This window comes from Nansenia antarctica (genome assembly GCF_963989245.1).
Source record: "Nansenia antarctica genome assembly, chromosome: 8".
Classification (NCBI taxonomy): Eukaryota; Metazoa; Chordata; class Actinopteri; order Argentiniformes; family Microstomatidae; genus Nansenia; species Nansenia antarctica.
In genome coordinates, this window is record NC_137678.1 from 6,220,711 (window position 1) to 6,245,425 (window position 24,715).

Genomic DNA, 24,715 nt, shown 5'->3' on the forward strand with positions numbered 1-24,715 from the left:
GTTTCTTCCGGAACTTTATTTTTTGTTGTTGTTTTATACCAGATGAGAACCTCTGACATCCTGTCTGCCGTTGCCTAGCAACCCAGAGCACCAACAGATCACAGCAGAAGACAAGCCCACGAGGTGATGATTATGAGCAAAGAAAACAGTTTTATTTCATATCAACTGCAAGTTTGGTGGTGTTTCAAAAATATACCAGCGTAAACGCACACTACTGTCTGTTGATGATGATGTCACCGGTGATGTCACAGAGACCTGTCAGAGTAGTCATCGGAGAAGTCTCTCTCGTCGTAGCTGCTGTGCATGTTGGAGTAGTCATCGTAGTCATCGGAGAAGTCTCTCTCGTCGTAGCTGCTGTGCATGTCGGAGGGCATGGGGGAGGGGCCAGGCTGGGGGAGGGGGGGTGGGGGGGGGTCAGAGGTCAATTGGACGTTCTGAATGTCGTCAGTGAATTGTTTCTGCTGGGTCTTACCCCTCTCTCTCTCTCTCTCTTTCTCTCCTTCCTCTTTCTCGCCCTCCTCTCTCTCCCTATCTATCCCCCTCTCTCTCCCTCCCCTGTCTCTCTATCTCCCTCCTCTCACTCTCTCTCCCCCTCCCTCCTCTCTCTCTATCTCCCTCTCTCTCCCTCCTCTCTCTCTCCCTCCTCTCCCTCCTCTCTCTCTATCTCCCTCCTCTCTCTCTCTCTCCCTATCCCTCCTCTCTCTCTATCTCCCTCCTCTCCCTCCTCTCTCTCTAACTTCCTCATCTCTCTCCCTCCTCCCCCTCTCTCTCTCTCCCTCCTCTCTCTCTCTCTCTCCCTCCTCCTCTCCTCTCCTCCATCAGTTACCTGGTTGTGTTCATCCCCTCTACGGCTCCTGTTGGTTCTGAAGTGGACCAGGCAGAACGCGACCAGGCAGAACGCAACCAGGACCCAGAGCAGACAGGACCAGTCCTGGACCAGCCAGGAGGTGGCCTCACTCTGGACCTCCTGGGCGGGCCGCGAGTTTAGTCCTGGACAAGACAGGAAACAGGTTCAACTCTATATTCAACTGAAATCTATACAGTAGAGGCTCAATTGACATTAAAACAAAAATATTTTGAATTCACGATTGAAGCATTTAGAACCATATCCCCCATCACCAAAAGACACACCTGTACAGTTTCAACCTGAGGAATAACCATCTGAACCTTTATATACACCTGTACAGTTTCAACCTGAGGAATAACCATCTGAACCTTTATATACACCACAAACAACTGTCTGGTTTTGTAGTTGAGTTTCATAAATACCTGCTGTATCTGAATCAGTCTGGGATTTCAGTTTCAAGAGGTATCTGTCTCCAAGTGGTTGATTTTGCGCCATTGTTTTCTAAAATAACATCCTTGTCGACTTCACCATGCAAAGTAAACATTGGAAATGATTTGGAATGTTCTACTTTTGCCAGTTGCATTTCAAAAGATGCATTCCGTTGGAAACCATACACATTCTAATGATAGGCCAACATTCTGAATTCTGATACATCTGATACATCTGACATCACATTGTTCACCCTTGATGCCTTGCCACTAGGTGGATGTTTGACACAGATGTTGTGCATTGGCTAAATCAAGTGATGTTGTTTGAACCCTTTACACCACTACATTCACTTGTCTGCTTTATGCCTGAAGAAGGTCAATGACCGAAAGCTCGCAATAAAACAATGTTTTTGCACAGTGTTTGAGTGTGCGGATGCTGTTATTTTATAACACATTGTTTACTCAAATGCATTCTAACATGTTCACATCTTGTATTAAAAGGCTGATATACTAAATGCTCTGTTGTACAACATGGCACAGCTTCAACAGTCATGTCAATACCTTGTGAATTCAGTACATGGTACTGAACGTGTGTTCTTGATTCTGCTCATGATGTAGCAACCAAATGATTGAGTCATCAGTCATGATTGAGAATCTTTGAAAAATCTCCTTTCACCAAAATAAAGAGAGATACCTCAAATAGAGTAGGATTTCTATCTCTCTCTCTCAGTGTGTGCGTGCGTGTGTGTGTGTGTGTGTGTGTGTGTGTGTGTGTGTGTGTGTGTGTGTGTGTGTAATAAACAGAGATAGGTATGTGTTGGGTGGTGGGCTGGGGTGGGGCAGGTGAGAGAGGTGTATGCTGGGATGCTGGTAATAAAACAAGGTGAGAAAGGAGAGGGGCGTGTGGAGGAGAGGTATAGTACAGTATGAAGGGGGAGGAAGGAAGGCGTCCATAGGGCTGTGTAATGACACGTTTGGGCCAGAGCTTTAATTCTCTGTGTATTACCCACCAGGTGCCTGATAGGGGTATAAAAACAGGGGAGGGCCCCCGAGCCACACAGCCCTACATCTCCATAGGCCATAATAACACAGTGCACCCATCAAAACAGCAGATAAACGCAGGGTACTTATTAAAGCTGCCAGCAGTGATCAGCCTTAGTGTGGTATGCTCTGCTCTCCCCCCCCTCCTCGAGTATTCTGTGTGAGGTTACTTAGCAACAATAGCATTACACGCATCCAGCTGACCCTGAACAGCTGATCTTACCAAGACTTACCAACCAGCCAGAAAACACTGCTCCCTTTCCCCTCTCTTTCCCACAGGTGGAGAGGACAGCTCTATCCTATCAATTGTTCGAAAAGGAGTAGGAAGAAGCCTGTCCTACCCCTGTTTATACTTAACAATTATGCTTACATTATATAATCCAATTAATTAATACATATATTTCAGTATCATCCGTTCTAATACTTTTTCATTCTTAATATTGATACAACACAAAATAAAGAAATAAACATACTTTTCCATTCTTAATACTGAAACAACACAAAATAAATAAATAAAAACATCAGTATCCACAATGTAATTATAAATAAGAAAAAGACACAGAAAACCACACCTTAGTTTCCAGAAGATTAACAACCTTCCCTTTCCTAATTTTGGTATTTAACAAAAATCATTTTTCTTTTTTCAAATAGAGCAATATTTCTGCTTTCCTTCATATTTTCCTCTAGCCCATTCCATGGTAACTCCGTAGAATGATATGCACCTGCTCCTGATAATGTGAGCATAACCCTTGTTAAAATTGTGGTTACCTCTCAAATGATATCCCTTATCCCTCTCTATAAATAATTTGTTAATGTTACCTGGGAGTTCTTGAGTCTTTGCTTTATACATTAACTGTGCCAATTTAAATTTGAATAAGTCCATGAGCTTTAAGGCATTTGACATTAGGAACAAGTTATTTGTGTGATCACGATATCCGACCTTATGTGCAATTCTCATAGCTTTTTTCTGTAGTGTAATCAATGGGTTTAAAGTGCTTTTAAATGCATTTCCCCATATTTATGTAAAATGTAAATTCATGTAAAATGTAAATTTATGTAAACCAGCTCTTTTCCCTTCTTGTTTTTAGTTTTTTTTCCTAGCACCAGGGGAGCCCCCCCTCCCAAATGTCGTTGTTTGGTACCTGTACTATATCAATGACAATAAAGACCATTCATTCATATCTCCACACAGTAACTCAAATAGGGTAAGACAAGACAACAATATAGAGTATACAACATCCTCTGTTCCAGAATATGTTTTGCCCTGCACAATACTGCAATACTCCTTGATACTTTGAACGTATCTTATATGAGATTTCCAACAGAATTTACTGTCTAATATAGGAGTGGGCTTAAAGTGCAGACTCTCTGCTTTAGGTTAAGGGTATTCACATCCAAATTGAAGGAAGGGTTTATGAATTATAGCTCTTTTATATATAATAACCAAAAGTAATTGGACAAATGACTCAAAAGCTGTTTCATGGGCCAGTGTGGGCTATTTATTCCTTCATTATTTCTTTATCAATTAAGCAGGTAAAAGGTCTGAGTTGATTCCAAGTGTGGCATTTGCATTTGGAAGCTGTTGCTGTATACGCACAACATGCAGTCAACAGAGCTCTCAATGCAAGTGAAACAGGCCATCCTTAGGCTGTAAAAAAAAAAAAATCCATCAGAGAGATAGTGGGAACATTAATAGTGGCCAAATTAACTGTTCGGTACATTCTGAGAAAAAAATAACGCACTGGTGAGCTCGGCACCACAAAAAGGTCTGGACGTCCATGGAAGACAAGAGTGGTGGATGATCACAGGATCCTTTACATGGTAAAGAAAAACCCCATCACAACATCCAGCCAAGTGAAGAACAGTCTCCAGGAGGTAGGCATATCATTATCCATGTGTACCATAAAAGAAAGACTTCACACAAGCAAATACAGAGGGTTCACCACAAGGTGCAAGCCATTCATAAGCCTCAAGAATAGAAAGGCCAGATTAGACTTTGACAAAAAACATCTAAAAAAGCCAGCCCTGTTCTGGAACAGCATTCTTTGCACCGATGGAACTAAGATCAACCTGTACCAGAATGATGGGAAGAAAAAAGTATGGAGAAGGCTTGGAACGGCTCATGATCCGACGCATACCACATCATCTGTGAAAAAACGTGGAGGCAGTGTGATGACATGGACATGCATGGCTTCCAATGGCACTGGGTCACTAGTGTTTATTGATGATGTGACAGAAGCAGACAGATGAATTCTGAAGTGTTTAGGGATATTCTGTCTGCTCAGATTCAGACAAATTCAGCAAAGTTGATTGGATGGTGCTTCACAATACAGATGGACAATGACCCAAAACATAGTGTGTAAGCAACCCAGGACCTTTTTAAGGCAAAGAAGTGGAATATTGGCCAGAGCAATGGCCAGTCAATCACCTGATCTCAACCCAATCAAGCATGCATTTAACTTGCTGAAGACAAAACTAAAGGCAGAAAGACCCACGAACAAACAACAACTGAAGACTGCTGCAGTAAAGGCCTGACAAAGCATCACAAAGGAGGAAACCCAGCATTTGGTGATGTCCATGTGTTCCAGACTTCAGGCAGTCATTGCCTGCAAAGGATTCTCGACAAAGTATAAATGAACATTTTATTTATGATTATGTTAATTTGTCCAATTACTTTTGAGCTCCTGAAAATAGGGGACTGTGTATAAAAATGGTTACAATTCCTAAACGTTTCATACAATATTTTTGTTCAACCCCTTGAATTAAAGCTGAAAGTATGCACTTCAATTACATCTTGATTGTTTCATTTCAAATCCTTTGTGGTGGCATACAGAGCCAAAATTATGGAAATTGTGTCACTGTCCAAATACTCCCAGACCTAACTGTATATAAATAAATGAATGTCAATGACCCCAGGTGTGGGACTTTATTAAGTCAAACAGGTTTGAGGGGTCAGGCAAAGGACTTGGTGGAGTCAGGCAAGGGTCAGGCGATCATCGTTGTAATCCATGGAGCAGGGCAGGAACCGTGGTGCAAGGTGCTGGGCTGGAGGTGTCCATGGTGCTGAGTGCCCACTGATGAGCTAAATAAAACATTCTATTTCTGATGAGTCAACAGCACTAGGGCTCCTTCACAAAACCCTTACTGAAATCTTCATACACTCTGTGAATTAGTCTTTACTTTCTGATGAGTCAACAGCACTAACCCCATCCAGTGCGACATGTAGATAGCATATATTTAGAATATGTAAAATGCAAACACCAGAAATGCAAGAAAGTTTATGAGGTATACCAAATGGAATTAATAACAAGTGTTAAGACCCTTCTGTCTAGAGTAAAATAAGGGCCTAACAGGGTAGAGTGCAGAATGTACAGGTGTGTTGCAACACAAATGCCCAAAAAAGTGTACAAGGGATCAAATCAATTCAAGTTTTATTTGTTTGTTTATTTATTCATAATGACAGATGTTCAGTGTCCAGTGTAGTGTAGTGTTCAGTGTTGTGTCCAGTGTCCAGGTTCCAAAAGCTTGGTCAAAAGGACGCAAGGGTAAAAAACCTGTGCACTGTGCATCCAGGAAAATTCCCCTGCAGCCCTCTAGTCGTAGAGCGACTACTTACCAGTTTGCCCACCAGTGCAAAGCTGCGGCCCCCACAACCCCCCCGAGGGACCCCACACGCCCGACCCGCCCCACCACCGGCACACCCGGCCCAGCCCACCAGGCTCAGACTATCATAGCCCTGCACGAGGCTAGCCGGGTCAGGTGCCCCAGCGGCAGAACAGACCAAGCACGCAGGCCGGCCCAGGGAGCCCAGCGCGCGGCAGGCAAGCAGGGGCGAAAAACCTGTACACAGCACCTCCAGGAAAAGTGCCACTAGACCTTAGGGGTCTAGCCGGTGTGTATCTTATGAGTGATAAATCATTGCTGTTTGCACTTTATCGCCAATGCTCTTTTAACATTGTCTCTATGGTCTTTCAGCTTCCTTTTTTCTTCTTTGCTCAAATTTTCGACCATGTAATGGTCAAATAGCTGCTTCTCACTGTTGAGACAAAATGTTATAAAGAAGTGATTAATAAATAATTTAAGAAACTCACATGCATCAGTGGTTGCAAACTGTCATGGAAATTGTATTAGCACTCTCCAGCTTACCTCAAGTCATACTGTGGTCCACATTTATACATTTCCATGGCTTTCTTATTGGAAACACAGTCCACAGATAATTAAAAAAACAAGAATTAGACATAAATAGACATAAATAGGGGGGATATAAATAAAAATAGAATAGAAATACATTAACTGTACATAGCTCATAACTGTATATAATTATCTTTGTTTTGTCACTATTTGCACTTCTGGTTATATGCCAAACTGCATTTTGTTGTTGGTACTTGTACTCAGCAATGACAATAAAGTTGAATTATCACCTTCAATAACACATCCTGGTACAACTCCCTCACTGTCAAATACAAAACCAAACTCTCCCGTATAGTCAATCAGGCAAGTAAAATCATCGGCTCACCTCAAACTCCCCTGTCTGAAATCTACAACCGGTCACTAATCAGGAAAGCCACACAAATCACACAGGACCCCTCTCACCCCCTCCACCAATCATTTCAGCCACTTCCATCAGGCCGCCGTTATAGAACTCCACTGGCCCGGAAAAACACAGATACAAAATCATTCATTCCTACTGCAACCACCGCCCTGAACATTTTAAAATAGGAAGCACACTGTTTTTCTTTTAAACCACAACATTTTAGCATTTTAGCTTTTAAATCATAATACCGTTTTTCTTACTATTATTTTTAAATGACTAGACTTTTTAAATAGGCACTACATTTTATAAACACTGCTATATCTGTCTGTTTTTATTTTATGTATGTGACCTATGTGTGTTTTTAATGTGGATACCGTATTCATGAACTGCACAAAGCCTGTCAAAGGAGAATTTCTGTCACTCTGTGACAGACAATAAAGCAATCTTGAATCTTGAATCTAATCTCATATCTGATAACGCTAAACCACATAGGATTACCCAGTTAGCCAAGCCTGATTTATGAACAAAACTACGTGCGAAACAGCCAAATGCGTAACACATCCAACAACCTAAATAATAAATACATACAGTGTATATGAAAACGATAACGTTCATTAATCATATACATATATGTATAACTATATGTTCATTAATCATATTTCGAAATTCTCACCTGAGCTGTATTTGCCATTGTCCTTTAAAATCTCGCGGTCCTCTAAAGTCCTTTAAAATCTCGAGGTTTCTCGCGGTTACTTATGTGATGACCCGCTCGAACCAAATATGGTCTTCAATAGTCCGGGTGTCGACACCCTGCGGATGCAGCTGGACCCTTCTCTCTTAAGGCCCAGACCAAAGTGATTTACTCGTTAGGGCTTCAATGAGTCAGGTGAATATAATTCCAGGGTTGAACTATATATTCTGAAGTAACTCCAAGTCTTCTAAAGTATCCAACAGCAGTGGCTGTTGTGTCTGGTGTTAAAAACCATGGGTTCCTCTAAACAGATGTCCAATGATGTCAGAATCAAGATAGTTCACTTTTAGGTAGGCTCCATAGGTATTGAAAAGGTCTCCCTCCCCTGACGTGGTGGAGGCCTTAACAACCTTCTATCAAGGTGCTATCTATTCAATTAGCCTACCTGACTATATAATGGCTCTCTTGCACTGTTTGTATGTATTTACTACGGCCGAAACCGTTGTCCTATTAAACATTTTCTTTTGCATCTGGAACCTGAGTGTGCGGCTTCTATTTCTTTCAAAAGGCTAATCCTAAAGCCTATAGGCGATCACTTTGCATACTGGTGCACGTTAGCATAGGCTCCTGCTAGATTGTAGTGCAGGTTTGGATGAATTGGGATTGACATACCAACAAATATATGAAACAGTCCTGATCAGAGCTGTTTATCGGGTCCGGACAGGTGGATCAGCTGTAGGCCTTGGGTCATTTACAACATTCACAATGTTTGTTTTCCTAGCTCAAAGCTAACTAGATATCAGGCAAAGACAGCAACACACGGTTTAACTAATCACCATGCCTTACTAGCCTAAAGTAGTTACCTTCATTTAGACACTGACATTCTAGTGCCGTTGCAAGTGGCCCCATAAGTTTACAAACTCACTCATGTAAAAAGACACCACACAATGATCCAAACACCTTTTCAATGTTTAATGGGTTATCACTGAGCTCTATTGTAGCAATATCAAACATGCGGTCTGGATGTAAGCGCCTTTAGATACAAAGTGGACAAGGCAGTATAAATAATACAATGTGCACTGTATGTCATCATGGAAAATATATACTGTGTATATTTATTTATATATGTATAAAACGTGCTTTTCAGAAACTTCTTGGATAAAGGAGGGCACTACAAAGCACACCACTACTCTCCACCTGTAACATATGAGCTAGATACACACCACGTGCCCAAGAGGAATTCTTTACAAAAATATCAGAGCATGACATTCAAAAAGCATTACATGTTACCGTTCACTGCTTCAGCTTGTGGGAGATATTTGCAGATTTTTAAAACGTTCTTTTTAACAAAAACATTTGTAAACTTTACCCTCTTGTTACCAGGAATAATATTTAAAAATACACATTCTTACTACAGGTGGATTTACCAAAGGCATGAAGGCAACAGCACTTACATAGTTACCTTAAAGGGATGGTTCAGCCTATTTTCATGTTTGGGTGAATATCCTCACAGACCAGTAGTGAAATAATCTCTGGTATTGCGTTCTCTGCTGTGCTACTCCCAGCAAAAGCTAATAGTCAACAGCGGTTTCTCAGATAGACAGGATTCCAAGGTACCGAACATTAGCATGGTCTGATTTGAGCCAAAATGCTGTCAGAGAAACTAAACTATGTTTAGTAGCATGTTATGCTTAAAAATGATTTATTGAAGTAACTATTTTATTGTCAATAGTATGCACAGTCTCTATAATCTATTTGCTGAGAACTGGAACAAAATGTCAAAAAGCATGTGCAGGGTTGTCTAGTATATAGTGGCTACTAAACATTGTTTGAATATCACATTTCTGATGAGATTTATAGCAGGTAATTCAGACAAAGCTAAATTCCTTGGAATCCCATCTATTGGAGAGGCCACTGCTTTCCTGTTAGCTTTTGCTGGGGTTAGGGTTAGGCTAGCTACCAACAGAACAGTGGAGAAGACTGGCCTATGAGGATAATTCAGGGTAAGATGATATTTCACCTCAACATGAAGGCTACGCCATACGTTTAAGGGCAAAACGAAACGCATGAAAGGTCCAAATCTACTTCAACATGTTTTAAGTCATTGTGTTCTATCATTGGTTTGCCCAGACGTAAATTCATACCATAAAGGAGTCAAGCTGTTCTATTGGTTCCCCCTCTTGCATTCAAGCTGGCTGTAGTAAACATACTTCCCTCTAATAACCATCATGCTGTGTGGTAAGTAAATACAAGTTATTGCCAGAGTGAAGAGCTATCAGACCTATATGAGCAACTTCCCCTGGTGACACATACCAGTGTACAGTACTATTCTTCTCTTGTGGGTGTAGTGTTCTGTACTAGATACTTCAGATGCATTGTAATCATTCACTGTATAATACCAAAAATAAAACTATTCACCTTGGCCACAAGCATTCAGGATGGCAGAGGAGCTCAATCCTCTCCACTTTTGCCAGTCCGGTTCTTCTGGTAAGTGTAAAAGGTAAGTGCTTCAGTCCTCCTCGCCCCCCTGCCATTATGAGAGCTCTGTGTTCTGTGGCGAGGGAACTTCAGGAGCCTCCAGGCCCAATATCAAACCCTAGACACCCTCCTTCACCTTAAGGAGTCTGGGGAGAGGGTGCATCACATAAGCACAGACTACAGGTACATGAGCTGGTTGGCACGTCATCTGTCGATGGACTAGCAGTGTTGAATGACTGGCATAACTCACATTTCGACACAGGACAAAAAGACTACGACTCTAAAAAGGCAGAAGCGGGACAGAGAGAGAAGTCCTCTGGGAGAAGCGTGAAGGAGGATCCTATGTGTGCATTCGTTTTTTGGGATATGCTGAGTGGAACATTGTTTATCATCAGTCCTTTTTGATTGTGTGACAGGAGGAAGCACCCACCACCTTGAAGCTGCACCACACCTCCCCAGTAAGGTTAACTGGAAAAAACAGACAGAGATGAGGGAAGAGTTAGTTTCTCCATAGTGTCAAATAAGTGTCCCAAAGTGCATAACACAGTCCTACATGTCAGAATACCAGTCATAAGGCAGGGCATGACATTAAGCTTTTTCAGGTACTTGTCCTTCGGACAAGTGAACTTATCTTTTACTTGTCCGAGAGCTCAAGTTACATGTCCAAATATGACGATGCGCGTGTGTGTCTGTCTACTAACACACTACAACCCAGTAATACCTTACATTACAATTCCAACAATTACTGTGGATCTACGTGCACGCCAGAGAACGTGATCCTGCCAGCATTAATGTTTTGATTCAAAGGCATGATGCCAGATTCTCTAGGCATGACAACATGTCCGCACTCCCCTACTCAGTGGACATAGATTGTTTGACAAGGCAGCTACATTGACAAGGCAGCTACATTGACAAGGCAGCATACATTGACAAGGCAGCTACATTGACAAGGCAGCAGACATTGACAAGGCAGCATACATTGACAAGGCAGCAGACATTGACAAGGCAGCCACATTGACAAGGCAGCAGACATTGACAAGGCAGCATACATTGACAAGGCAGCAGACATTGACAAGGCAGCCACATTGACAAGGCAGCAGACATTGACAAGGCAGCTACATTGACATGGCAGCTACATTGACAAGGCAGCATACATTGACAAGGCAGCATACATTGACAAGGCAGCTACATTGACAAGGCAGCTGACATTGACATGGCAGCAGACATTGACAAGGCAGCATACATTGACAAGGCAGCTACATTGACAAGGCAGCTACAATGACAAGGCAGCATAGATTGACAAGGCAGCTACATTGACAAGGCAGCTACATTGACATGGCAGCATACATTGACAGGGCAGCTACATTGACAAGGCAGCATACATTGACATGATAGCTACATTGACAAGGCAGCACACATTGACAAGGCAGCAGATATTGACAAGGCAGCATACATTGACAGCTACATTGACAAGGCAGCTACATAGGTCATTAATACATGTATTACTTTTTCGATCAGACATAATTTTTTTGCGGATATTATTAATACATTGATTTATTTATTTTTCTCTTTGTTTTGACTTGTCTGTCGGACAACTGCAGGAGGAAGTCCACTTGTCCGAACATAAAATATACTTGTCCCGGACAAGTGGACAAGTCTTAATGTCAAGCCCTGCATAAGGGTAATAAAAGTGTATGACAACTAAACGCATTACCTCTTAGAGTTACACCAAGACAAGACGGTACATATTTGAAGGCTAATTCAGCATTTAGATGGGGGTCAGAATGAAATGGAGGATTAACAATTCGGTTGTTAAGTCTGACGTCAAACGTGACGTTTTGCAATTTCCGGGTCCAAACCAGAAATTCCCTGCACCAGAGTACCAGTGTACTACAGCGGTAGAATGACAGTTCAATCGTTTTTTAGACTGGGATCTATTCATAAAACAAGGGACACAGCAGCACTTTCCCGTTTTTCCCCATATTTGTCAGCGTCTTTGAGCCTCGGAAAAGCGCTATATAAATATAATGAATTATTATTATTACTGGCATTTCGAAGAGAGCGCCTCAGCCAACTTTGGACGTCACGACTTAACCGAATAACACATTTCCTGCATGTTAAGCAGAAGGTTAGCCAGGAGTCATTGGTGGGAGGCACACATCTGACTTGGGAGACGAGTCAGAGAACATGATCACTGAGCTACAAATCACCTTTCATTATCGACAACTAGCCATTAAGTCATACCGACTGAAGCAGAATAGGCTAGGTGCACGATCTCCACTACTTCCTGAAAGGCACCTTGCATGAACATACCCTTTTTCACTCTATTGGTTTAATTGATTAATCAGCTGTGCACTGTGTGTTCCAACAGTTTACCGCACAGCTGATTAATCAATTAACCCAATAGAGTGAGACAGGATATGTTCATGCAAGGTGCCTTTCAGGAAGTAGTGGAGATCGTGCACCTAGCCTATAGCAGATGTGCTCAGGTCGATCTTCTCGAACACCAAAATTGCCTGTTCCGCCTCATGCGACTGCCTCTCCACAGACAACCAAGAAACAGACTACTTCCACAAATCCGTACAAACACAGGCGCACTCACAGCCATCCAGAACCACGCCTCACAACCAGCCCTGGGTGTTGAATGTTTTATTGCAAAACGTCACAGTAAATACAAACCATATTATGAACATTCTCTTTTACATAAAAAAATGACTAGTCAAAGTGAAACACACGCGCACGTTGCACACACACATGCACAGTAGACACTCACACACGGACAGAATAGGGTCATGAAAGTCGTGATTTGTGTCCACTGTTGGGAGTCCTATGTCATGGTGGGGGGCTGAGGTCAGAGGGACAGAGGTCCCAGGGGGGTCAGGAGGAGGCTGATATGAAAAACGTATAGCATTATTATTATTATTATTATTATTATTATTATTTTCAGTACAGACATTGACCTTGTGATGCACACGCACGTTTGCGCAATTGCTGCACTACTTCTAACTCGCGCCGTCTTTCACACTTTTTATGTATCTCCAGTGAGGAATGCAGCACACTCTTAAAGGAGAGGTTTCTCAGGGTTGCAAATAGACGGTGAGGGAATGAGAGATCAGCCAGTTAAATCCAAGTTAAATCCAAGTAGACAATCATTTCTCGGGTCCCTAATCATGTGACGCCCGACACGTTCAACATTAACGGGAACAGGACATAGTTTATCTTTAATGAACACATTTGGAATTCAATGTTTTTCAATTCAAAAGGAGGAGCATGTGTCATGGAGGAAGTGAGAGTCTCTGATGTTGACCGTAGCATGGAGCAGGTTAGACACATGGAAGAATAGGCTCCATGCTGTCTCTATTATCCGATGTGGGACATACCATGGAGCATGTTCTCCATGCTATGGACAATAACCTGAGAAAAAAAGGAGCTTGTCATGTAGCATGGGGATATTGTTCAAATATCTAATTTGGAATGGAGCGTGGAGGAATAAAGACCATGATATGCTATATCCATCCACAGAATACTGAATAACCAAATACTACATTGAATTTAGATTACACCCTTTTTCACCAGTCCCAAGAGGTCTGACTTTCAGAGTTGAGGTCAATTCAAATTCAATTCATGTGAAGTGAAGCATTTCTCTCGAAATGAATTCAAATGTTAAGTAGATGTGGTTCCAGTCCTACCTTTCCTACAGGAAACAGTTTGTCACCATCAACGGCTCCAGTTCCTCCCCAGCCCCAGTCAACCAAGGCATGCCTCAAGCCTCTGTGCTTGGACCCCTCCTCTTCACTATCTACATGCTTCCCCCCTCGGCCAGATCATCCGCCACCAGGGCCTAAACTTCCACTGCAATGCCGATGACACGCAAATGTATCTCAGCACAACACCATCCTCTCAGCTCCCCCCTCAATCTTGTCAACTGCCTGCTTGAAATAAAAACATGGATGTCATCTAACCTACTCAAACTCAACAGTAAGAAAACAGAGCTCATGGTTGTGGCACCCAAGGCGCTGCTCCGGAAGGTTGGTGACTTTCTCCTCCAGGTCGACGGCTGCTCCATCTCCCCATCCCCCAAAGTCCGCAACCTAGGTGTCATCCTTGACTGCACCTCCTCCTTCCAGTCACACATCAGATGATCCATCACCAAATCTGCCTTCTTCCACCTCAAAAACATTGCCAGACTCCGATCGTCCAACTCTGTGGCCGAAACCCTCGTCCACGCCTTCGTCACCTCCCGCCTGGACTATTGCAACGGAGTCCTGTTTGGGGTACCCAGCAAAGCCCTGGACAGGCTCCTGTTTGTGCAGAACTCAGCTGCCAGGGTAGAGCAGTACATTACCCCACCCTCATCCACCTCCACTGGTCCCGGTCAAGTCACGCGTCCTTTACAAAATCCTCCTCCTCACCTACAAATCCCTCCATGCTCACGCCCCCTAGTATCTGTCTGACCTTCTCCGCCAATATACCCCATCCTGGTACCTGCAGTCCCCAGACATGGGTCTGCTCTCCACCCCCCCGCACCAACCTACGAACCTTTGGGGACAGACCCTTCTGGCAGCACCCACCCTTTGGAACTCTCTCCCCACAGTGATCCGCAACGCCCCCCCCACCCCCCCCCCCCCCCACCACCACCCTGGACACCTTCAAATCTGCCCTCAAAACCCATCTGTTCACCTTTGGCCCCTAGTTTAGTTTTTGGCATTGTGTTCTGTTTTTGACTGTCTTTCTGTAAATGTGTTCCTTGAAAGGTGCAAAATAAATCCAAGATATTATTATTATTATTATTATTATTATTATTATGATGATGAAATGCATTGTGGGTAAAGTGTTATTTGGAGTAGCTCAGCCCCGGCCCTTGTCCTTCACGTGTCTCTGTAACTGACCTGGTCTTGTTGGGAGGCAGCAGCTGTCTGCTGGGCCGTCTCTGGGACTGGCTGGGCTGAAGCTTCATGGAGGCACGGGGTGAGGAGCGCTGTGAGAAGTGCTCCGGGGCCGGCGGCTTCTTGGGGATCTTCTTGACCAGCCGGCTGACCCACTTCTGCTGCTCTTCTTGTGTCAGGGCCAGCAGGAGCAGGTTCTTGGCAGTAGACACGTCATAGTTCACTGCAGGGAGAGAGAAGGACCAAAGGGACAATCTGTAAGATTTCAAGTGGTTGAATGGTGAATTTTAAAGGAATGCATGTCGTTTTTTTGCATGTCGCTGTCCTCTTTGGCCACACTGAAAATGTTAAAATATACATATGCTGCGTTTGCTAATAGCAGCAAACGTGTAGATCTTTCTAAACAAACAAAACGTTAAATGGCTAACAGTAGCTAAAAGCTGTTGTTCCTAATTATGTGGACATCTGTGGGCATTAAAACGTAGCAAGCCCTGAGTGTGTCTGATCACCACCAGGTCGCCATGACAGGAATGATGTGAGGGGAAATGGGATGAGGTGAAACTCCAAGGTTAGCTTAACACTCGAACAGCCGTGCCGATTTTACCTACTATTAGAGCCGCCTCCCTCTTTACAATGGTAATCTGCTACTTACCTGCAAACTGCGACACTTTAAATTTATTTTAATTTATTTTTTTAATTTTTGCCATTTAGCAGACGCTTTTATCCAAAGCGACTTACAATTACGAATTACAGGGACATTCCCCCTGGAGTAACTGAGGGCTAAGTGCCTTACTCAAGGGCACACTAGTAGTGGTGTGGTTTCAGGCGGGATTTGAACTCACAACCTTCCGATCACAAGTCCAACTCACTATCCACTAGACCACCACTACCCCCTAAATGAATGTGCAATAACACTATGTGCAATATGACAACCCTAGTCGTTTTATCTGTACAGTATAGTATAGTGGATAGTGTACATAGCCTTTATTTATGTAAACTAGCTCCTTTCCCTTCTTGTTTTTTTAGTTTTTTTTTTTCTCTTTCCTAGCACCAGGGGAGCCACCCCTCCCAAATTTCGTTGTTTGGTACCTGTACTATAGCAATGACAATAAAGACCATTCATTCATTCATTCATTACACACAAAGACCACTAGAGGGCACTTCTTGTAAATTAGCCTGCCTTCTACACAGAAAAACTGGAAAATAGCTTTATACTAGCTTATCCTGATGTGATTTCGAAAATGTAAGCACACATATCTAAAAAATGAAAGGACGGTCCTGAAATGTGATCGAGTGCAAAGGTATAAAAAATGTTTTACTCACAGGGTCACCATGACCCCACCGTGGCTGTTCTAGTGTTGATAGAACTGAAGCAGTGTGACCAGAGATGTTGTCACTAATACAAGTCTTGTGTGAGAACAAGGCATACTTGAATAATGTATTTTATCTGATTACAATGTGGGTAAAGGAGGCGGGTAGGGAACGCATCAAATGGCAGGTGTAGACATTCAACAGGGGTGCAAACTGGTGATGGCCCAAAAAGGTGACACATTTTCTTTTTGCGGCTAACCTTAGGGGGGGAATAGCGCTAGCACTAATGGTGTTAAATAGATATCGCTAGCACTAACAGTGGTCTAACAATGATGCATGTGTAAGTAGCGGCAGCCCTGACCGAATTACTTCGAAAACAGTTTACCGTGACTGTGTTCTCTATGCTGTCTGGAATTGTACCTAGCTCCCTGAAACTAAACGTTATTTCAACAGCAGCAGAGTTTAGCAGACAGGGAGATTAGTTAGCTCGCGCATCATGTGACTTGGATGACACTTACACCCCCCCCCTCAATTTCTTTTTTTGCAGATCTACACAATTAACATGGATTACATATTTTGAGATAAAAACAGCTAATTTAGCAGAAACGTGACAAGTTTGCACCCCTGTTCAAGTTTATGAATGGAATGTATTCTGATCATTATGATCAGATGACAGAAGAGCGACGTGCAAAAGGAGCCAGACAGAGTCAAACTTAAACATTGCCTGGACCTGTTCTCAGTCATATTTACTTTCTCTTGTCAAAGATGCAAGAAATACAAATTGGCCCCCAACAGTGAGGTATACAGCCTTGGATTCAGTCCAATGGCTTTTGATCACTGTAAGCGGTTGTTAAGTATAACCGCATTCACTATAACCAAAGGAGACGAACTGCTACAGTCGACTAACGTTTATACTCCTTCATCCTTGAGGAGTGGCGCAGGTTAGTAATTTCTACCGACAGAAGGATCTCACTTTCCAAACTTCCCTCACTGCTCTTGACTTCGCCTAGTGGCGACCTGCGGTATCTGCCAGCAACATTCAGGCTACAAGTCTTCTTTGGTCAGCAGAAACTATTCCCCAGAACATAATCATTTGGAGACTGGGTAGGTCCCATCAATCTCTCGATTGAGATTCTGGGGTATTAATAAGTAAACGCTGAGGACGGGAAGTTGTCAGCAAGTTTCCACGCCCCCCAAATGTTTATCTGAGCTGCTCGTGATGCCCCTCCCTCCCTCCCCCCCCCCCCCCTGCCCTGCTCTCTGTTTAAAAGTGCAGCTCAGGTAATTGACATTGGCCTAACCAAAGTTCTGCCCACCAACTAACCCCACCACCCCCCACTTACCTCTGCAGGGCGCGATGATCTCCTCCTTCTTGTCCATGTGGTCTTTAAGACACTTGATATGGCAGCGCCGGCACTCCAGGGCAGGCGGGGGCTTGAACATGTTCCAGAGGGGCTTGGTGCAGGCCTCGCAGTTGGTGGGGAAGTGGTAGAGCGTGGGAATGAACTCGTGACCCTTGTGGCAGATGTAGCCCGACTTCTCGCCGATGGTCAGCGGCTCCACTGGGAACTCGGGCTCTTTTTTGCTCTCGCCTTCGTTGGCGTAGAGGATCTGGAGAGGGAGAGGGTTAGGGTTAGAGGATCTGGAGAGGGAGAGGGTTAGGGTTAGAGGGTTAGGGTTAGAGGGTTAGGGTTAGAGGATCTGCAGAGGGAGAGGGTCACCATCACTGTTCTGTGGCTGTGTGGGCTGAGATGTAGCATGTAGCACCAACCATAGACGGGCTACAATAACTGATGCTTGCCTGGTTCATGTGAACAGTAATACTACTGGGGCGACTAGGTAAACGCGCTGCTCTCATGAAACATGTGGTTCTTCACAGGTCTGCTGGCCTGATGAACGTGAGCAGTTACTGTGTTGCTCCCCTGACACAGAGCAGTGGACGGGTACATATGGGCAATGTATTTATTATGACACATAACCGAGACCCCTGACTGTTGTTCCAGACATGAACTGGATCCTAAGTATACATTTTGGACGTGGGACCAGTTGTTCAAAACTTTTAATCTGCTATCCAGGACCAGATCGATTATCGGCTGATTTCCCCTATAAAACTAAAAATCAGCCAGGTAGATCTGATCACACAAATCCTCCCACACAGATCACGTTGTGGTGAAAGTAAATAGAACTGGGTGTAAAACAGAGTCTGTAAACAGCAGAGTTTGTTTTGCAGTTATTCTCCTAGGAGCAAAACCACATCTATACGTTATATATATATATAGGCTATTGTCATTCTAGCACTAATCAAATGAGCTATAATGCATTATCAATGAAAAATAACAAATAAGATGCAGAGAGACAGACTGAGGGTGAGGGTGACAGGAATGACCTGGAATATCCTGGGGATCTCTTTGGCGTCAGCGCGGTACACGTCTGTCTGGGTGACAGGCCGCACATGGAACAGTTTGCTGCAAGAAGATAAAAACGTTTAAATAAAATGTGTTTAAAAATGTGGGTTAGGGTTGAACATGGATTGGAATGTAGCAATTTCTTAAGCCGAGTTAATAACCAATGACTGGTCTAAATTACAAACATTCTAATGAATAACTTGATTCTAATGAATTGTTGATGTGTTGAATACTTATTTCCCGCACTGTACACCAGCCATTTGCTTAAGTTAAAAAAGTTAAACTGTACACACAATTGGTTCTTCTTCTTTCAATTGGTTCTCCTTTATGTAAATGTCCCCAAACAAATCTGTCGCTTCTTATGCTACATCATGCAAACCACATTCCAAACAAATATTATGCACAAAAGTGTTCAACATGGATGTAAATCAGAACGAGTTTGTCCCAGCTGTGTGTGTGTGTGTGAGTGTGTGTGTGTGTGTGTGTGTGTGTGTGTGTGTGTGTGTGTGTGTGTGTGTGTGTGTGTGTGTGTGTGTGTGTGTGTGAGTGTGTGTGTGTGTGTGTGTGTGTGTGTGTGTGTGTGTGTGTGTGTGTGTGTGTGTGTGTGTGTGCTTGTGAACTAGAGAATTAGCGAATTGGCCGAATCTCCATTCAGATAAACAAAACTGAAATTGAGTGGCTGTTTCTCTACTTTGCAGGTTGTTGCTGTAATGCTCTTCAAGTTAACTTATCAAAATACATCTTTACAAGGTCCTTTGAAGACCCTTTTAATGGGCTTCCACACAGAACACGTTACTCACTCGATATCCAGCACCATGTAGGGGTTGGACAGCTCTTTGTCTTGCTCACTGTTATAAAAAAGAATCTTCTTGCTGCTCACTACCACATACTGTAAAAAGACAAGAAAATACAATTCACTCAGAAATATGTTTCTCAGACATTTTCAGATCTCAAGTTACGCATCAACAGAAGCCATTTACACTGTCAAGTAGCGATGTAACGATACACTCAACTCACGATTCGATACAATTCCCGCTACGATTTCTTTTACAAAATTAGATTGCAGACAAATTATGACTGAAAAAGATTTTAATAAATGTATTTCTCAGACAAAAACTACAAAATACTGTATTTTCTTAAAGAATCCCTTTTTATTCCTGAGGTAGGGTATAACGTTTCTCACTAGCTGCAGACACAGGCCAGGGAGCGCTCCTTCTGCAGAGCGCACTGTGCTCGCCCCATACTGGCTCTCTGGGTTTTGCCTTTTGGGTGGTTTGGTAACCCTAGATGATCTTTGTGACATTTTACACATGACATTTCACATACGTACACAAACTCCCAAAAGTATAAAAGCACCACTTGTAAAACACCACTAGAACATGCTCACTCGTAATGCCGCTTCTCTCTTCAAATCGCCGCAGCTCTCCTCGAGCTTCGTACTCTGAGTAATAAACCCTATATGGGTAGAAGGCGGAATTTCTTCCATAGCACATATAGTTTAGGAATTACGGTAATGAGAATGTGTGCTTTTAACAGATTTTTAAGGGTTAAAAGAGTATTGCGATTGTTTTTTTAATTTCACCGATTTGAAATGTCTCAAATTTGTAGCGATATTAAACTGTCTGGCGATGCATCGTTCCATCCCATCCATTTATCATCATGTGTAGAATTGTATGGAATGTGTGTAGGGGCTTTAAAATGTTAACTCTTTTGTGGGGGAGGACACCCAGACTACAGTGAAAAAAATAAATAGCTTCCGCAAATGTGAAACTCCCGCCAGGCCTGTGGCAGCGGACCTGAAACAGCTTTATAGGTTTCAGGTAAACACGGCTGATGTTTAAATCAGCATTTTCATTAAAGCCATTTTTTCCAGAAAATGAAATGGATAAAATAATTTATCAGTTATAATAATATATATACCGGTATTATACTAATTAATCACAATAAAAGTCGACATGGCCTAATTTAGTGGGTTCCTTCCAAGTGTACATGGGACACCCAGTACCCTGGGTGTCATTGTGATGCGATCTTTCTAAACCACCACCTGTTGTTGTGAGGGGGGAACCCTCTCCAGAAGGACCATCTTCTCACAGATCTCCGGGGGGTTTGGCTCAGCACGTTAACTAACGGTCAGTTACAAGTATTTTGTGTGTTAAATGTGAACTCCTAAAACAAAGTGTTAGTGAATATGGAACTGTGTCAAACATGTTCTATGTACCTTTCTCTCCCATCCAAACTTCTTGGTGTTGTTCCTGACAGGCAGTGACAGCCATCCCTCCAGCCTGGTTTCTAGGAGGACAAGGAGAAACACATTTAAACAGCAGGGTAACATTGGACAATATGCAGGGCAGTACCTGCATGGGGGGGGGGGTTGTCTTGTCTTTGAGCTGGGGAGGGGTTAAAGAAAAGATCAATGAATGAACCATAGCAATTGTCCAAATGAGCCACAGTTAGACAGCATGATCCAGAGTTAGCAACACCACTAATGAAAATAGCCCTCAAATTATCTGTTATTTTTATGTAACGGTTTGACAATCTTTAAATTCCTGTGGAAATCCCATGTTCTTCTGTTACTGATGTGACAAACGCACAGATTAGCCGTAAACGCTGTGGAAGAGCCATGTTCAGATAGGGGTTCACACACACGGAAAATCAGTTGATTGCAACTGAACTGTTTCCAACCTTGCCGGACGGAGTCAGAGTGTGAAAAATGGGGGATGGTACTCTGCTTTAGTTCCTCTCTAATTCCTCTCCTACCTCTCTAACCTCTAGACTACCTGCCTCTCTAACCTCTAGACTACCTGCCTCGCTAACCTCTAGACTACCTGCCTCTCTAACCTCTAGACTACCTGCCTCTCTAACCTCTAGACTACTTGTCTCTCTAACCTCTAGACTACCTGCCTCTCTAACCTCTAGGCTACCTGCCTCTCTAACCTCTAGACTACCTGCCTCTCTAACCTCTAGACTACCTGCCTCTCTAACCTCTAGGCCACCTCTCTAACCTCTAGACTACCTGCCTCTCTAACCTCTAGGCCACCTCTCTAACCTCTAGACTACCTGCCTCTCTAACCTCTAGGCTACCTGCCTCTCTAACCTCTAGACTACCTGCCTCTCTAACCTCTAGACTACCTCCCTCTCTAACCTCTAGACTACCTGCCTCTCTAACCTCTAGACTACCTGCCTCTCTAACCTCTAGACTACCTCCCTCTCTAACCTCTAGACTACCTCCCTCTCTAACCTCTAGACTACCTCCCTCTCTAACCTCTAGACTACCTGCCTCTCTAACCTCTAGGCTACCTGCCTCTCTAACCTCTAGACTCCCTGCCTCTCTAACCTCTAGACTACCTCTCTAACCTCTAGACTACCTGCCTCTCTAACCTCTAGACTACCTGCCTCTCTAACCTCTAGACCACCTGCCTCTCTAACCCCTAGACTACCTCTCTAACCTCTAGGCTACCTCTCTAACCTCTAGACTACCTGCCTCTCTAACCCCTAGACTACCTCTCTAACCTCTAGGCTACCTCTCTAACCTCTAGACTACCTGCCTCTCTAACCTCTAGGCTACCTACCTCTCTAACCTCTAGACTACCTGTCTAACCTCTAGACTACCTCTCTAACCTCTAGGCTACCTCTCTAACCTCTAGGCTACCACGGCCACAGACATTACCTGCGTAGGCGTCGTCCATGTCGAGGTCAGGCCCGCTGCTGATGCTCGCCGCCTCTAAGGAGTGGACGCTGACGGAGTTGAGGAGGCCGCGCAGCTGTTCGATGTCGCTGTCCTTGCTGTCCAGGGCCATCTGCAGCTCGATGCGCAGCTGACTCTCGTCTGCAATTTGCTGCAGACAGAAAGACGGACGAAAAGGACATTCTTTTAGTCATCCATAGTTTTTCCGTCTGCGGCCCCTGTTGACGTTGTTTGTCGGCATGTTATTGATCGCTGGCACGTCGACGGCCGCTGTTGTTGAAACGGTTAGGGTCAGGTGTCGTTGGTTGTGTTGATGACCACATTGCATACCGTCGACCTCCCTCGGAACTTGACGATGCTGTTATTGAAGTGGTTGTGGTTGACGGTTAGTGTGTGGTCGTGGTTGTGTTACTGTTAGTGTAAGGTGGTGGTTGTGACAGTTAGTGTGAGGTGGTGGTTGTGGTTGTGACAGTTGTGGTTTAGCCCTTAGTGTAAGGTTGTGGTTGTGACAGTTAGTGTGAGGTGGTGGTTGTGGTTGTGACAGTTGTGGTTTAGCCCTTAGTGTAAGGTTGTGGTTGTGACAGTTAGTGTGAGGTGGTGGTTGTGGTTCTGACAGTTGTAGTTTAGCCCTTAGTGTAATGTGGTGGTTAGGGTTAGGTTGAGGTTTTGGGTGTAATTTAGCCCTGAGTGTAAGGTGGTGGTTAGGGTTAGTGTAAGGTGGTGGTTAGGTTTAGAGTTAGGGTTTGGGTTGGTGTAAGGTGGTGGTGCTGACCGCCTGCATGTCGTTGATCTCCCTCTGGTACTTGATGATGGTGCTGTTAAGCTTCTCCTTCTCCGACCGCAGCTCCAGCTGCAACTTCCTGTTCTCTTTCTCCTTCCGTCGCACATCCGTGTCGTTACCACGACGACTGCCTCCGCCACGCATCTCTTTCCTGTTCATGATCTCTGCCAGCTTGTTCACAGCCTAAAACACACGTTCGTACACACACACACACACACACACACACACACACACACACACACTTGTAATGACCCTATAATTAAGAGTACTGAGTGTAATGTAGAAAAAACATTTGACTAATAAGTTAACTAATATTACAACACAGTCAGGTTAAATCAGGGAAACATGTCTAAACTATCCTTCCCTCCCAGCAGACGTACCTGGGTCTAACCCTCCCAGCAGACGTACCTGGGTCTAAAACACCCAGCAGACGTACCTGGGTCTAATTTATAATTTTGCCATTTAGCAGACGCTTTTATCCAAAGCGACTTACAATTACGAATTACAGGGACATTCCCCCTGGAGTAACTGAGGGCTAAGTGCCTTACTCAAGGGCACACTAGTAGTGGTGTGGTTTCAGGCGGGATTTGAACTCACAACCTTCCGATCACAAGTCCAACTCACTATCCACTAGACCAGTGTTTCTCAACCCTCTCCTTGGGGCGCCCCAGCCGCACCACATATTTGATCTGTTCCACCACCAGCTCACCTGATTCAACTAATCAAGTACAAAGCAATTATGGTTTGTACTTGATTAGTTGAATCAAGTGTGCTGGTGGTGGAACAGATCAAATATGTGGAGCGGCTGGGGCGCCCCGAGGAGAGGGTTGAGAAACACTGCACTAGACCACCACTACCCCTGGGTCTAACCCTCCCAGCAGAGACGTACCTGGGTCTAACCCTCCCAGCAGACGTACCTGGGTCTAACCCTCCCAGCAGAGACGTACCTGGGTCTAAAACACCCAGCAGACGTACCTGGGTCTAAAACACCCAGCAGACGTACCTGGGTCTAAAACACCCAGCAGACGTACCTGGGTCTTCAGCGTTCTCTCTGACTGCAGCTGCTTCTCAAACGTGATCTTCATCTGGCTCATCTGCTGCTCGTCGTCCTTCGATGTCTGCAGCTCTGAACACAACAGACCAGACAGCCCTGCTCATGTACAGTTGTAAACAGCCCTGCTCATGTACAGTTGTAAAGTCAAGCCTTTCTTTTCAATACCACAATTGTCCATCTAGTAAAACCAGTCCGTACCCCTGTATCCCAGTACACATGACAATAGTACTTTGGAAAGAAATGCGTCACTAATTGAACTGTAGTTAACTGTTAGGGCTTTCACACCGGCAAAGAACCGTGCCGGTTCGCGTTCGGAAACCTCTGAACCTTGGTGCTGTCTGGCGAACGAGCCCGCGTTCATACCAGTGTAACCTGAACCATCCGCGTCATCAACGCTGGGTGATGAAGGGGCGGGATAAACAAAACAATTCACATTGATTGATTGATTGAAAACTTTATTAGAAGATTTGCAGAAGTAGGTACATGAAAGTACATATTACATACAAGGTCAACTAACAGGATAAAAACCCAAGAAAGCCACTGGCTTATTTCAATTGGGGTCCTTGATTCTCAA

General features: G+C 43.9%; 1 protein-coding gene across 1 annotated transcript in view; it reads right to left on the minus strand.

Moving 5' to 3' along the window:
* Window positions 1–245: 245 nt before the first annotated feature.
* Window positions 246–24,715, minus strand: part of LOC308163778 (rho-associated protein kinase 2-like) — a gene marked incomplete at both ends in the record, with an annotated part of 206,775 nt that continues 182,305 nt past the window's right edge. The window contains 5 exons of the mRNA XM_080537966.1: window positions 246–389; window positions 827–990; window positions 2,282–2,292; window positions 14,909–15,128; window positions 17,560–17,778. Coding sequence (XP_080394092.1) covers window positions 246–389; window positions 827–990; window positions 2,282–2,292; window positions 14,909–15,128; window positions 17,560–17,778 — 758 coding nt within the window. The remainder of the gene's footprint in view (window positions 390–826; window positions 991–2,281; window positions 2,293–14,908; window positions 15,129–17,559; window positions 17,779–24,715) is intronic.